This window comes from Silurus meridionalis, chromosome 9, assembly GCF_014805685.1.
Source record: "Silurus meridionalis isolate SWU-2019-XX chromosome 9, ASM1480568v1, whole genome shotgun sequence".
Classification (NCBI taxonomy): Eukaryota; Metazoa; Chordata; class Actinopteri; order Siluriformes; family Siluridae; genus Silurus; species Silurus meridionalis.
The window spans coordinates 18,442,517-18,459,172 of record NC_060892.1 but is presented as its reverse complement, the minus strand read 5'-3'; the positions used below and the strand labels follow the sequence as shown (position 1 = coordinate 18,459,172).

The 16,656-nt window shown below is 39.8% G+C and overlaps 1 protein-coding gene across 5 annotated transcripts; it reads left to right on the top strand.

Annotated features, from left to right (window-relative positions):
- The first annotated feature begins 257 nt into the window (after positions 1-257).
- On the top strand, positions 258-16,149 carry crtc1b (CREB regulated transcription coactivator 1b). 5 transcript variants are annotated; one of them, XM_046857059.1, is made up of 12 exons: positions 258-437; positions 1,315-1,431; positions 2,885-3,010; positions 4,704-4,765; positions 4,856-4,950; positions 5,055-5,160; positions 5,348-5,699; positions 7,382-7,588; positions 7,841-7,927; positions 12,642-12,728; positions 12,916-13,102; positions 15,199-16,149. In XM_046857059.1, the coding sequence occupies exons 1-12, from the start codon at positions 312-314 to the stop codon at positions 15,408-15,410; spliced, it is 1,764 nt and encodes a 587-aa protein (XP_046713015.1). In that variant the 5' UTR covers positions 258-311; the 3' UTR covers positions 15,411-16,149. The 5 variants fall into 5 exon arrangements, with proteins under 5 accessions (XP_046713015.1, XP_046713014.1, XP_046713012.1 ...); XM_046857058.1 differs by having other exon boundaries at positions 2,885-3,035; positions 4,696-4,765; XM_046857056.1 differs by having other exon boundaries at positions 2,885-3,053; positions 4,696-4,765.
- Positions 16,150-16,656: the final 507 nt, after the last annotated feature.

Below are 16,656 nucleotides of genomic sequence, written 5' to 3'. Positions count from 1 at the left end.
ATTTCATCGTGTTTATTCTGTATTACAGTGGGTTTTGTTTCTATTGTGTTTAATTTGTATTATATCTATTATGTATCTAATGTTTTTCTTGCATTATAATGTTTATTTTGTATTAGATACTTTGAATTGGACAATTCAGCAGCATAATCGTTGGTTGAACGCGCGCTGCTCCTGCACGCGCTCTGCCTACATGTGCGGCGCGTTCGGCGCGCGCGGTGACTTCAAAGCCCAAAATCCTCCGCGCGCGTGACGAGGCGACGGCGGCGCGCACGTCTGGCGCAAAAGGGTCTGTTTTGGGAGAAGAACGGAAGATGGCGACCTCAAACAATCCGCGGAAATTCAGCGAGAAGATCGCGCTGCACAACCAAAAGCAGGCGGAGGAGACGGCGGCGTTCGAGGAAGTCATGAAAGACCTGAGCATTACTCGAGCTGCGCGGGTACGTGCCGAGATTTCCCCCGCGACGGGGTCGTGATTTATTATTATTTCTCTCTCTCTCTCTCTCTCTCTCTCTCTCTCTCTCTCTCTCTCTCCTCCTCTTCCTCCTCCTCCTCCTCCTCCTCCTCCAGCCGCATCTCCCGGTTACACCGACTAGCCGCTGCGCTAGCAGCTCTCTGCCCATCACGGTTCTGGAGCAAAACACACAAATCCGCCACCTTCCCAATCGGGTTGTTTAATTTATTCTCTCCATGTCCACGATAAAAAAAAGAAAAGAAAAGCACGAGAAAAACTGCAGTTTTTTTTATTATTATTAATATTATTTTGTAATTTTTTTTCTATATATCGTGAACGCGTGGAAAGCGGTTTAGTGCGCGAGCTCTGCGCGACAAAATGGGCTACAGATGTGCTGCACAGCTGCACGGCTACTTCCAGTGCAGCGCGCACCTGAACCGTCCAATCTCGCACGTCTAAAACGCATCACATCCACATGCAAACATGAGCATCGTTAATTTGTTTGTTATTGATTTGTTTGTATTGCAGAAACTGTAATTGGTTCTGGTTAGTTTTTTTTGCATGGATATGGGTCGGTGTTCGTGTCACAGATCCTGTTCTGCTGTCTCATTCTTAAACTTTGCCAGCAAAAAAAAAGTCCAGCCAGGTTTTATCTCATGCGCACCACGTTGATTGTAAGAAAGCCTTCTAAAACATTGCCATAAATGGCCGAAACTTCACTGATCCGCTTTTCTCACGATGCATCTGATCTGTTTGGATTCTTCGTTGTCCATGGATGAGATTTTGAGTTCAGTTCTGTTTCATTCATGCGTTCATGCTGTCATTCACTCTGGCACTCATTCATGCGCTTTTATTTTGCACAGCTGCAGTTACAGAAGACCCAGTATTTGCAACTGGGCCAGAATCGTGCTCAGTGCTATGGAGGTTCACTGCCCAATGTCAATCAGATTGGAAATAGCAACACTGACCTGCCTTTTCAGGTGAGCTATTAGAAATTGTATCAGATGCAAACCTCTCTCTCTTTTTGTCTTTCTTTTTTTGTTTTTTTGGGTTTGAAAGTAATCCGTGTCATAGTATGTAGTAAATACCATTTTCTGAACCCATGTCAGTGGTGAAAGGGAATATAAATATAACATCTTGCACATGTGCATCAGAAGCACAAATCAAGCCGAAAGTAAACACCCCCCTCCCCCCCAGACTGCTGGACATATTTCTGCATGTAAAGAAATTTTGCTGCTGAAAGATGTCTAGTACTCAATGATCAGTTCACATGGATTAAGGCACCTCTGTGTAAATCCAGTGTGTAAAGTAAATGGTAGCTCAGTGGATAAGATGTTGGACTTCTCGGACACCAAGCTGACATTGCTGGGTCCTTAGGCAAGGCCCTAAACCCTCAACCTCAGCTGTATGACTAAGACTGCAAGGGCGTCTGCCAAATGCCATAAATGTCCACACTGTATGCATGCTTATTACACTTACTACTTATTATAATTATTAAGTCACCTGACAATAATGTGCTTAATGTCTTCACTTGTAGTTGGAACCCAATAACTTGCTTAAGATTCCCAGAAGTTACCAAAGTTTTACCAAAGTATACTTTTATTTTTAAAGGTATTATTAATATATACTTGCACTCTAAAAACTGAAAAAGATAATATTGTGTTAGACTTTTTAATGTCGTTGATTTGAATGTTTACAGAGACGAGGAAAAGTAAACAATGAGCTCAATCGCACAGCGCGACCGCCCGTGACCCTGTCGCTGGCCTAGTTTCCAGTTCGGATGTAATTGACCTATATAACTGTTGTACGTAATCTGTGATCTGATCGAATCTAGGAATCAGTTTTTAGGAACTGGTTGGGAATCCAAAAAGAATGAATATGCTAGTTTTTATCTTTTATCACGTCACAAATGTTTTGTTTGCAGCACTTATTACGTGCTCTTTTTTTAACATGATATACACCGTCTAGTGTGTCTCGCATTCAAATATTAGGATCTTACTTTGCCTGCATCATCCATCTGTTACTTTTAACAGCAGCCGACATTTAAAGACACAGCACACATGTGCCTCACATCCTACCCTCAAATAATGCCATATAGCAGAGGATGAGAATTTGTAATCCATCCTGCCTTGCGCTAACAGTGGATCCATGTATCATTGTGTGGGGGGGGTGAAGTGACATCACTGCCTTTGACATCGCTTTTCATTTACCTCACATAAACAAGACAACAGAAACTGTACAATGGATTCATTGCTTTTATGCTTTCATAACTCCGCTCCATCCTCGGGCAAACCCGCACTGCATTATGTTTAGAATCGGTTTGATGTTTGGAGTCAAACCAAACCAATGATGGAGTGTTAAGTTTGATTGTGCTGTACACGTGAATTTTGCCGGCGAAGATTGGATCCTTCAACTTCTCAGATTCCTTTTCAGACTACAGTTCTGGATACTAGTCGAACGACTCGGCACCACGGCCTGGTGGACCGCGTGTATCGAGACCGAAATCGGATCACGTCCCCTCACCGCAGGCCTCTGTCAGTGGATAAACACGGGCGCCAGATATCCTTCGCTTATTGTCTCGCTGGTGCGGAGAATTCCATGGGTTTGTCTTTCTTCTGTCCATTTAATGCTGTTGTGTTTGAATTCTTTTGAATAAGTGAAACAATCAGGAGTGTAAATGAGCTCCGAACTGGCTGCTTTATGAGATTAGTTTTTAATCCTAAAACTTAAGAGTAGGTCAGCAAGGCATTAAGGCCCAATCACATGCGATGTTAAGGCCTGCGTTCATACCTATTAATGCACAGAATAAAGTCTCTACAACTCGATCATAAGAATTACAGTTACGTAGCAAAGATGAGGTGCAGATATAATCTTTAAATCATGTTTCAGATCAAATTATTTGTCTTCTATGGGCAACTCCATCATTGCTTCTAGTGATGGCATTTTACAATATTGACTGCCACTAGTTACATGGCCTTCACAGTAAACTCATAAATCCCGACCTGTTCCTATAAATCCGAAAATGTCATAATTACGAATTTTAAAGTTGTTATTAAAAATACATATATATTCGCTATAAAACATTAAACGCTTGACTACGTAACCGCTGTAAATTGATTGATTAAATAGAACTCCTGTCATTAATACACACGCATAGAACTGACGGAGCCTGAGCCAAGTACATAATGTGAGCGTTTCCATGATTGTTTTTCCTTTGAGAATTGAGCTGCATTTAAGTTTAATTAAATGCAGCTTGAATTTACCCTGAAGCCCTGTTACCTCATCGAAAAATAAGAATTAATATTCATTCGGAAAGCATTCCATCATCCGTAGCAAACGTTCTTCTCAGTGGTTTTCTGAATAGGTTTTTACCGAGAACCTCTCAGGAACCATTAATCCCTCGTCAGAGATTTTTCTTTGTGAATGCAGATCCAAACGTTTTAGCATTGTGTTACAGTATGGCAATGACACTGCTCCAGGTGTCCAGGGATCGATCCTTATATCCTTATATAGTTATACATGGTCTCCTCGTGGCTGCATTGCTTTCTTCCAGGTTTTCTGAGTTCCTCTTACCTCCCAAAAGTATGTAATTTGGTAGTTTGGTTATTTTAAATTGGCCTTAGGTTTGAATGCGTGTGTAAAGGGGTGTGTGTATATATGTGTGTATTGGTGAGCTGTGATGGACCGACATCCCATCTGGGTTTGAATTCACCAAAGAGGCACCAGGACTCTGACCAGGATAAAGCAGTTTTTGGAGATTGATGGAGACAAGAACACATACAAGATCCCAGTAGCATGATGAAGTTCTATCTTTTATTCCTTTTTCATCAATTATTGTTTCAGCTTCTCAGATTTCCAGTGACAATTGAAATGTTTTATTTAGCAATGAATCAGAAGTGAATGAGGAAGTAGAGACTCTGCTACACCAGACTGTATTATACACATTGACTTTTCCACTGGATTTCTCCATATAATGTAGTCTCCGGAGGAGGAAAAACTGGCCCTCTTTCTTTCTCTCAGTCATGTTAATTCTAACCAATCAGAGACATCTGTTTACATAAAGAGCACAAAAAAAATAAGCATTCTCCCAACGTGTTTAAAAAAAACTAAACGGTCTGTTTTGCCATGGGTCTGAGTAATCAAGTGAAAACCCTCACCTTCCAAGATTAGTGGCTGTCATGCTGACTTGTTTAAAAACATGCAAAAATTGTTGGTGACGTGCAGCAACGTTTTCCTTAACACAGAGACTTACATCGACAGCTGTCCTTATGGCTCAGTGTATCTGTCACCTCCCCCGGACACCAGCTGGAGGAGGTAAGCCACATTTGGCCATTCAGATTTAAAATCTTAATTCCACATAGTGCTTCATACCATTTCTAACTCCTGCCTTTAACCTGAATACAGGACCAATTCTGACTCCGCGCTACATCAGAGCGCCATGAATCCGGCGCAGCAAGACACTTTCGTCGGAGGATCCCAAGAACTGCAGCCTAAACGAGGTACATGTGATAAAACCTAAAAACAAGTGGGCTCACCTAATTTTGCTAGGTGAAGAAAACTCATTTGTGGCCTTTTTTAAAAAATTTTTTTTTCTCCTTTCTAGTCGTCTTGCTCACACCCCCAGATACAGATGAACCTGAAACAGAAATGGAAAAAGATGACCAGAAGGCATCACTACATCCCAAATCACATGATGTTCCAGGGATTAAGTGAGTTCATGCTGTATTGTGTATCATTAGGATTATAACAATGGATCATTTATATTTAAATGGTTAACAATGAAACGAGTGAGAAACGCTTTATATATGTGTACATGCTGTTTCATATATCAGTGAATGATTCGGGATGCTCAACGAAAAACATGTTTACATTTTAATATCGTTTTTTTTTTTTTAGCATATTCCCATCCCCTGATCAAGAAGTGAACGCCACGTTGATGCCGGCCACACACAGCGCAGGCGGCTCTTTGCCCGACCTCACCAACATCCAGTTCCCTCCTCCCCTTCCCACTCCTCTGGACCCGGACGACCCCGTGACCTTCCCATCCCCCAACACATCCAACAGTACAGGCAATCTGAGCACCAACCTCACCCACCTGGGCATCAGCGCTGCCAGCCATGTGGCTGCCTCCAGCCCTGTCCCCACTGCGCTCACGCTCAACATTGATGCCCAGCAGCAGCAATCGTGCCCACAACAACTCTCACCGACTCTCTCTCCCACCCTCTCACCTCAGATGCCCATTTCTCAGGCAAGTTTCAGAATCGATTCTAAAAAAGGTTTTTCAGCTGGGCGCCATGGCAAAATAGTATCTGTTCTGGTAATAATTGTAGTTTATTATGTCAATTGTTACACCTTTAACACCGATTTATCTTTTTATTACTATTTTTCAAAATAATCCCGAACTTAATGGTTGCAGTTGAATTTGTGTAATAATTTTTTCCATTATATTTATAATTTTTTTAAGGTAAAAGTTGTTTTTAAATTAACTTTTAAAAAAAATAATTACAATTAAATAAATTCTTACCAAAAAGAGTTTTTTTAACAAAACACTCACTAGCCTATAAACGTCTTTAATATGCATGCTGGTTTGCAAATATTTCACACTCAATATTTCATATTGAAGGAAATTGGCAGGTGTCCATCTTTTAATATTCAGTCGTAATAGTCATTATTCTGATAAGCTCCTACAAGCAAGAGAAACTCAATTCCCTCTGTCTGAGCATGGTTATGGGCCATTTTATATATCACAGGGGACGACAAATCATAAGACCACTGGGCAAGTAAAAGCTTCAATATAATTCTTTATCTTATGCTATGACTTCATTATGTGCATTAATACATAGTCCGTGATTCATGGTGAGAGTAGGGAGCAGGTTGAGAAGAGCCTGGAGGGGTGGAGGTACATGCTGGAGAGAAGGGGAATGAAAGTCAGTAGGAGTAAGACAGAGTACATGTGTGTGAATGAGAGGGAGGGCAGTGGAGTGGTGCGGTTGCAGGGAGAAGGTGGAGGAGTTTAGGTATCTGGGGTCAACAGTGCAAAGTGATGGAGAGTGTGTTAGAGAAGTGAAGAAAAGTGTGCAGGCAGGGTGAAGTGGGTGGAGAAGAGTGATAGCAGGAGTGATTTGTGATAGAAGAGTATCTGCAAGAGTGAAAGGGAAAGTTTATAGGACTGTGGTGAGACCTGCTATGTTGTATAGTTTAGAGACAGTGGCATTGAGTAAAAGACAGGAGGTGGACCTGGAGGTAGCAGAGCTGAAGATGTTGAGGTTTTCGTTGGGAGTGACGACGATGGACAGGATTAGAAATGAGTTTATTAGAGTTTATGAAAGCAGGAGAAGGTGTGGGAAACACTTCACAGTTAGTTCTGGTCCATGAATTAGATTGGTCAGGTGTTCTAAGAGTGCCTATATTACTGGGATGTTTCAGTGTGTGTGTGCGTGTGTCAGTCTGCTTGTCTTTGTTCAATGCAGTTAATTTTACTCAGTTTTTTACACCTAGCCTGGAAAATTTGTCAGTTGGTAAAATAATGAATAAAAATAATACCTACATAATATGTCCATGGGAGCCGAGGGAGCAAAATTAAGAAGGTGGATCGGGACGGCATACTCAAGCTCTCCTGTCAATGACCAAAACACTAGCCATATATTCCTCATCAACTCTTGAATGAGAAACTGATAATACTAATATAAGTTACTTGTCCTGGGTGCCCTGGTATTGATTTGTCTAACCCTACAAAGGCACAAATGTCTTGATGTTTTGAAGGAAACCAGAGTTCATCCGACTTTGACAGGCGTTTTTAGCTGATGCCATAATTTCCACCCTGCTTTGAACCACAAAAGGACAATAATGAAACATATTGATGCGTATGACGTCAGTACAAGTGTAAAATGTGAAAACATACAAGCGTTTGAAACCTCTAATGTTCTACAGACAATTGCGATGGACAGCATGTCTCTGGAGCAGCAGCTGTCACAGTACTCACTGCTCAGCCTGCTGAACGATCTGCAGAAGCAGCAGCAGACACTGCCACAGAACATCCGCCTTATTCAGCTGCCGCCAATCACCGTCAGCTCCAGCCAGCCCCAGACCTCCTTGTCCAGCCAATCACCAACAGCCACAAGCGCACCAGTCAGCTCGGTGAGTGCACTCTGAACTTAAACTTAAGCCTCATGTTTGTTCATTGAGCATGTGCAGTATTGGAAGGTTCTGATGGAAAGCTTTATGAATGCATTTAATGCCGAGATGAAAACTGGAGTATTGCTAAGAGCACAGTTCAGGTTGTCTGCTGGCATCAATCTGGAGCATCCTCGTGTTTTTCCGAGGTGCATAGGCATGTGAGCTCTTAGTGGACATGTGATGTCTTTCTGAAAGGCCTCTTGCTTTCAGCAGTATCGCAATCAGACTGGCTCTCCGGCCAACCAGTCTCCAACCTCACCAGTCTCCAACCAGGGCTTCTCGCCTGGAGGCTCGCCTCAAGTAAGGGCGGAATCCCCTCTCACCATGTTTGCTTGTTGTGCTTTTTTTCTGCTCATCAACATCTCTGCGCTCTGATCTTTATCCTACACTTCTTTCTGTCTGCCTTTCAGCACCATTCTCATTGCTCAGATAATGCTGTTTTTTTTCCCCCCTCTGTGTTATATATGTGTATGTTACTGTCACTGTGACGGGCAGAATGTACAAGTGGGTGACTGACTTAATATGCTGCTACACTGCATGTCAGGATCTATATTTTTGCTGGATGTGGTAGCAGCGTGTTAGTCAGCTAGTCTGGGATGTGACGGTGTTTCAGCTGTGCTGCTGTTTATAGATGCATTTACTGTAATGCCAAATTCAGTATAACAACATTATATTCCCCAGGGGCAAAGTACTGGTTATTCGTGTCTATATATAGAGCTGGCAAATGTTCATACCCAGGCTGTTTATTGTACTTTGTTTGTTGCACTGTCTGTATTTATTTTACTCCCTGGTGCAGTGTTTCTAAGCTTGGTCCTGGAGAATGCATATTCTTTGTTTTAGTGTGAACCTATTATGGTTATTTGTTTTGTTCTAGATGTAGTCAGCGAAATACATCATTTGGTTTTATGACTGATCTATCCAGTTCAGTTTGGTAATGGTGAGAACACACTTTTACAAAGACTCCACCCACAGTGAAGCAAAAGGAACGTCGTCAAATTAAAAACCTACCGATAACCAAATAGCTAGAATATCGAAAGCTGGATTTCGTTTCGCGGAAATTTTTTTTTAATGCCCCAATATAGAGATTATATTATAGTCTATACTATAGATAAACGCTACATCATTTCAAATGTCAACGCTGTAGAAAACTGTGCTATATATCGACAAAAACAGAAACAAAAGTTCAAAGCTACTTTTCAGTCAGTTCAGTGAATCTTAACCCCTACCTCAGCTGTGAGCATGCTTTCAAATAAATGTTTCCCGCTCGGCTACATGAATCGGCGTTCTTTGGCTAAAGGCTGATATTCTTAGCTCAATCAAACCGAAAGCGTTTCAACTTTTAAAAAAATCTTTAATTTCACATTTTATGTTTCTTGCTTTTTACTACATGCGTCCTTGCTGAATGGACAGATAAGATCCTGTTCCTATTAAAAGCATTTTTTTTAATAGCAGCAATTCGAATCTTTAGTGCTTTGCTTGCTCTAATGATTATTTTAAAGATTCAACTTTTTTTTTTTCTTATTAAAGTAACCTGATGTTCAGTTTATTATTGATTTGAACACAAAATGCACTTTTAAATGTTTTGCTGTGTCTGAAAATACAGCATATTACTCTCATGTACTGAGGGAGAAATCTGACTCCCAGTCAAGTAAATTGATTTATTTAAATTAAATGAAAGGTAATATTGGTAAACTGTATTTGAATAAAATAAATAAGAAACAAAATAGGTAAAAGCCATAATACACATCAGAGAAAGCTAACAGGACAAGGGTTGAAAACCACTGCACTACGGCTATGGTCACCAACAAGTTTTGGCTTAGATATAAAACGTCATGAGGCTAAATCTTGTAGCATGATGCTTCGGTCAATGTCGCCATGTATGGAGCCATAATTCTGGCTCGCTGCATGGCGTGAATTTAACCAGAGCTGATCATCTTGCTTTGAAATAAAATCAAGAGTACTTCTGTAAATTTAAACTGCCACAAAAATCCCACAAAAACATGATATAAAGCTGTTTTAGGTAACAGATTTAGCCATCTTTATAACTGTAAAATTTATTTCAAGTCTGTGCTAATAATTAATTGCAGCCTCATTCATATTCACGAAGAAGTACCGTAATTTCCGGACTATTAAGCGCACCCAAATATAAGCAACAACCACTGAATTTTACAAATATTTGTATTTTTAACATAAATAAGCCGCACCTGTCTATAAGCCTATGCCTACACTGAAACTAATGAACTTTGCACAGGCTTTGACGAAAGACAGTGTCTGGTGTAAGGGTGAAATATGTTGTGGCTCCTTTAAGAGCAGAGCTGTATTTTGGGAATAGCCTGCCACCGCATTTTTTCCGGTATTACTGCATGTGTGCAAGACCGAGGATTATGTCCTTATTATTTTCTGATGCTTATTTCTAAGTTTCTTTGACTAACCCGTAACGCTGTTGCCAAGAAAAATAAAAAAGCAATTCATTCGCAATTTCATTGGTCAAATTTTTTGGGGCTCAGTTTTTTGGCTTGAAGTTGTGAAACTGGGAAAAACCCAGGAAAAATCCATAAATACGGTACTTCTGTTCCATAAATACATTTACAATGGCAACTCAAACCTACATGATAATTACAATAACAGTTATAGCTGCATTTATGTTACTGTTTGAATTACTTATAAGTGATAGAGTTGCATGTATTTGGATGTTGAAGTACATCTGCGTTATTAATACAGTAAGTCATGATTAATGCGTTATAATAATACAGCTCCAATTAAAAAAAAAGTTGGGGTGCTGTGCAAAATGTTTATTAAAACAGAGTGCAATGATTTGCAATTCTCATAAATTCCAATCCTATTCACAATAAAACAAAAAAACATATTGAATGTTTAAACTGAGAATATAAACCATTTTAAGGAAAAAATGAAGGTCATTTTGAATTTGATGGTCTCAACAAAAAAAAAGTTGGGACAGGGCCATGTTTACCACTGTGTACATCTGTTTGTATACCTCATGCAACTTGGAAACCGTTTGCTGAAGTTTTGGGGAGGAATGTTGTCCTATGGGTCTGATCCAGGATTATGCAAGGCCTTCCCAAAAAAAATAAGCTTTCTGGATGGAAGAATTTGTTACTCTAAAACCTGTATATATCCTGCAGCATCGATGGAGACTTTCCAAATGTGCAAGCACTGGTGCACTTCCATACCATCAGAAATGTGGTTCTTGTACTGAGCGCTGATAACAAGCCAGATGGTCCCTCATCTCTTTAGTCCAGAGGACATGGTGTCCATGGTTTCCAAAAAGAAAATGTAATCTGACTACTGAACAGTTTTGAACTTTGCCTCAGTAGATTTTATGTGAGCTTTGGCCCAGAGAGGATGGTGGCATTTCAGGATCATGTTCACGCATGCCTTCTTCTTTGCATGACAGAAGTCTTTTAACCTGTACTTGTGAATGACATGGCAAACTGTGTTCACAGACTATGATTTCTGGAGGTGTTAATGAGATGATTTCCATTACAGAATGATCGTTTTCAGTGCAGAGCCGTCTAAGGGCTCGAGAATCATGTTCATGCAATATATTGATTTTTGCCCTTGTCCATTGTGCACAGAGATTTCTCCAGAACATTTGAAACTTTTTATGATATTATGTAAATAATGAGATATTTAACTCTTTTGCAATTTTATGTTGAAGACATTCTAAAAATGTTTCACAATTTGTAGACACAGTCTTTTCATAGATTGGTGAAGCTCTGCCCATCTCTTATATGCACTATTTATACCCAATCATCTTACAGACCTATTGGCAGTTAAACTCATTAGTTTAATTTTTAAACCTTATTTTCTTTCAAGACTTTTGTTGCCCTGTCCCAACTTTTTTGAGACGTGTTGCAAACATCAAATTCAAAATGACCTCTTTTTTTTTTTCTTAAAATTGTACATTTCATCAGTTTAAACATTTAATACGTGGTCTATGTGTTCCAACTTTTTTTGGAATCTAGGTTATAAATGGGTATACACTTTATTAAAAGCATAGACTTTTTAAAAAGTATCGTTAGAGTGTACAAGAGCTGATGTTACTAACGGAGTACGATTTTTATTTTCAATAGAAAACCGAGGCAGACATTTTTTGCTAATTGCATCTTTTCTGTGTTTTTGCTTATTTCTTTATTGGCACCTTCACTTTCAGTGCTATTCTTTATTTAATTCTGTGAACCTTTAATCGAACTTCAGCTTTGTCTGTCTTTACTGTCATCATTGGAATCGATTACACCTAGCCCAACACGTCTCTCCTGCTCTGCACATGCAAAACAACTGACTGGCAGGCAACCCTGCGTCTTTGCAGAGAAGTTCTCCGATTGGCTATAAACAGCTGGACTGCGGAGTAAATTTGGTTCCAGAGTCCAGGAAATTTACAGTGGCATTTTAAAAAAAAAAAGTAACATGAGCGTTTAAAAAAAATCATTTCCAACAGCTTTATCTGTTGACATTTTACTGTTGCTGTTGTTGTTATGTTGACTGACGTTTTATTCACGAAAAGCTATGGTTCTTGTATACCACTGAAGATCGTTTACCATCCACAAATCAGTTCCACAGTCAAATCCAATCATTACATTAAAGCTATTCGAAATCTGAACCTATTGTTAGTAGAATATGGTGTCAATGTTTTAAGTGTTACATATGCTAGAGCTGTCAATTTGTGTTTGAAATCAGTTTTCTTTCCTTATATCTGGAATAATCATTTCAATACCTGTTCCTAGAAATGGAGGATTAATTAGATTTATTAAAATTTTTTTGCTTTTGTGGAGAATAAACGATTTGCTGAAATCATGTTAAGAAAAAGTCACTGCTTTTATTATTTTTTTTAAATCAGATGTCTTCAGCTGTTTTGCGTGGATGTCTTGTGCTAGACATCGCGTGTGTCAGCATCTTGCACCCTCGTCCTGCTGTGTACATAAACATTGTCACACCAACAGACGCTGTCCCAGTTCCGCTAAAGTAATTGTGTTGTCTCTCACTGTATTCGTAGCACATTCCAGTGGTGGGGAGTATTTTTGGCGATTCGTTCTACGAGCACCAGATGGCGTCCCGACAGACCAACGCTCTTTCCCACCAGGTGCCAGCTATTCAGTCCATTCATTCAATTCTCTTCTGATTGATCTTTTTTTTTTTTTTCTTTGTCAACACAAACAGAGATTTAACTATTTTCCTCGACAGGTCATGGATTTAGTAGAACAGTACAGAAACTATGATTCTTATTCATACATTTTACTGTCATTTTAATACCCTGTGTTACTTCGTAGCTCGAGCAGTTCAACATGAACATGATCGAGAACCCGAGCAGTTCAAACAGCCTGTACAATGCATGCACTACGCTCAACTACACGCAGGCAGCCATGATGGGCTTATCTGGGAGCCACGGCAACTTGCAGGACTCCCAGCAACTAGGCTACAGTAACCATGGCAACATTCCCAACATCATCCTAACAGGTAAGTTTTTCTTTATTTTTTATAATTATTATTAGTTTTTTGCATTTAACTTTTGTGAAAGTTATTGGGATTGGTGTTGGTGGCCATTAGACACATAGTTGTTATGAGGAGTATTCTGAAGTAGCTCATGCGTGGGAAAGAAAACCAGAAAAGAAGCTAGCTGGCAAAAACTTGCTACCAAATTACAAAACGGCAACAAAGTGGGGGTAAATAAGTATTTGGACATTTTATATGAGGACGACTTTCTTTGTAATGTAGTTCATGTATTATAATGCATTATAAGTCAGTGGTTCCTTCCAGTCAAAATACAGTAAATATCTTCTCCAGGTTAATTAAGGAGACTGTGTTAATTAAAGGCACACACATTAATTACAGTATAACTCTAACCATATATTTATTGCGGATCTTTTAATAAAAACGGGGAAAAAGATGGTCTTTAGCATTTCTGTCAGCATTACCCATTAACCTCTGCCTTCGTAGCTATGGAGACTTAGCCAGACGGAGGCAGTCGTGCAAAGTGACACGAAGAAAGGGGCATTTCTGTCCATGAACACGAACCAGCAGATAAAAGTTTGTGACTGTATCACAAAATGGCGTGTGATTGTGTTGATATGTGGGGGGCCACTAATCTAATCATAAAATATTTTTGGAAAACGTTTCCTTTCTGCATTGAGACTTATAGGACACTGTTTTTAAGCTTTACTGCTTTTTTTTTATCCCAATTAACGTTTGGGCCTACTTCAATTTGCATGCACACTTTACACTCTAGTTTTCTTCATGAATATTTCATTGTTTAAAAACATGATGTATTCAGGGACTCTTGCATTCACAACTGTTCCTTGAACTGCCAAGTTGCACTCCTATTTGTATTTATCTCACTTGGTTAAGAGTCCACATCTAGCTTTTAGCCATGATCCTGACCGTTTGTGTCCTGCTCCTCTTTGGCAATGAGGAAGTCACTGTGTTAGCCTCATATTTGCACATTTGCCTCTGTGTTCATATGCTGTGGCAGCTTAGGCTCTCATTGAGACATTGTACTTAGCACAGAGAACGTTGAATGGCCTTTTGTCAACACAGTGTCTGATAAAGCTGACCATCGCAAAGTTTCTGAGAAACCAGCATGTGTAACTGGGATGTGTAAGAGTGTGGTGTATGTATCCTCTTTATAGGGACACTGAGGAGCCAGCTATCCACACACTGTCTTGTTGTGCTGATTCCAGCAGTTGCCAGTGAATACAAGACCGCATCAATCTTAACACAAGTCTATTGATGCACCAATTGGCTACTTTTAGCAAATCAAAAGCTCAAGAAACCTTATTTTAGCCCTCTCATATGTATAATTGGATGAAAACTGTTAGCCACCAGGGTGTGCTGTGCAGAACGCATCACTGAATCTGTTTGTTTCTCATGAATCTGAAACCAGGACTCTTATGGATAGAGGCCTTTTTTGGCAAAATGCCCAAAGAGTGACTCCTGCACATGAAGCAGGTTCCACAGTCGGCAAAATTTATCAGATCCCGGCCCATGTGCCCCTCCATCAGTATTGAATCAGCTGCCTATAAATGTATGATATGTATAATAAACACCATGCACAAATGTTTTTTTTTTTTTTTTTGTATTGTTTTCTGTATGAAGCTGTTTAAGGTCAGAATCCGGTAGTAATGTATTTAATTCTGTTTACACTTCTGTTGGTGGATTTTTAACTTGGTGGATTTTATTTGTATTTTTTTACTGAATTCTGAGCTAAATATATGGCACTCTGTACGCACGTGTCTATTATTGAAATGAGAAGGAAATACAATGATAAATATTCGGTGCTTATTCTGATTCGAATTGGATACTTTCACCCCCTTATTGTCCAACATGGACATCATTATCTGTATTAGGTGATTTGTTCATTGTTACTGCTTCTTCTGCTCGAGACTGTCCTATAACACTACCTGCTATACTTTCCCCTGACAGTAACGCTGAGGTGCAGTGAACGTACGAGTTCAGAATTGTAACAAATTTGTGTTTAATGCAAACCCTTGCTTGTGAATTCTCACATTTTGATTTATACGGTTTTACATTTGTTTCTTTCAAATGATAAATGTCAGTGACGGACGAGTCTCCACCAAGTCTCTCGAAGGAGCTGAGCAACTCGTTGGCCGGCGTGGGCGATGTCAGCTTCGATGCAGACTCTCAGTTCCCGCTGGACGAGCTAAAGATCGATCCTCTGACCCTGGACGGGCTGCACATGCTTAACGACCCAGACATAGTGCTGGCCGACCCAGCCACAGAAGATACGTTCCGCATGGACCGCCTGTAACGCAAGTGAACTGAGGGGGAAAAAAAAAAGAAAAGAAAAGAAGCTCTCTGAACAGGAGGAGGCTGGAGACTTACTCATTGTGCAGCTGCATGGCCACCCGGTTTTCTCATTGCACCCGCGGCCCTCGCTGCTCCTCCCCTTCATGGCAACTACAATAGCATCCTGCCAACATCAATGCCAACGTCCGGGGAAAAAGAGGCACTCAAGCACATAGATGGATGTGACATTGCTATATCCACGCTGGCTAGCAACGTGAGGAGGCTAGTCCTGAACCACATCCGTTGTGCAAGTGTCTCTACACCCCTCTTTTACACCTCCACGTTGCGTTGCTTTTAATTTTGTTCGTTCCTGTTTGTTTCTTTCATGTGGGGTGATAGTTGCCTTTTTCTCATGTCATTTTCTGTTTTAATATTTATTCTGGTTTAAAGAAAAACTGTGTGTGTGTGTGTGTGTGTGTGTGTGTGTGTGTGTGTGTGTGTGTGTGTGTGTGTGTGTGTGTGTGTTTATTTAACCTCCTGACCAAGATAGCTTTCCTCCCCTCCCATAAATCTTTATTTTTACATGGCGTTCAAATTCCCTATTTTGACAATTTTTTGTCTCGGTTTGTTTATTTATGTACGAGTTTGTGTTCCTGTATATTTTACAGACAAATTGTTTACGTAAAAGATACCATGTGTCTTTTTAGACTTGTATGTTTTGTGTATTTGTGTTAAATCTATATATTTAAAGTTTGCAATTATTTATTGAACCCTTTATTTAATACTAAGGAGTACTACTCCCCATCCCCCATTCTAATTTGTATGGGTTTGGAAAAGTAGCGCTTTCATGCTATTGTACTTTATTATCAGTAAATACGCTTAATACGCTTAAAAAAAAAATCTACAAATGACATTTTTTTTCCCCCCTGCAAAAGCATTAATGTGCCAGTTTGTGTGCCGTCATCGTTATATAGATAGTATATATATATTTTTTTTTGTACACATTTGCAGATATTTTTGCAAAACCGACAGCCTCGCCTCTATTTTTCATATCAATATTGTAGTGTTCAAAAAGTTGCCCACACGCATTTACCTTTTGCTTATTAAGCTGCAAAATCGCAATTGTTTCGTGCCGTCTTTAACTTGTGTTGCGCATTAAAAGGCCGTCTTCATGCCGAGCCCAAACGTAAAAAAAAAAAAAAAAAGGAAAAAGAAGAAGAAAAAAGCTACTGAACTCATCACTGTGACCCGACCTGATTTTGCCTTAT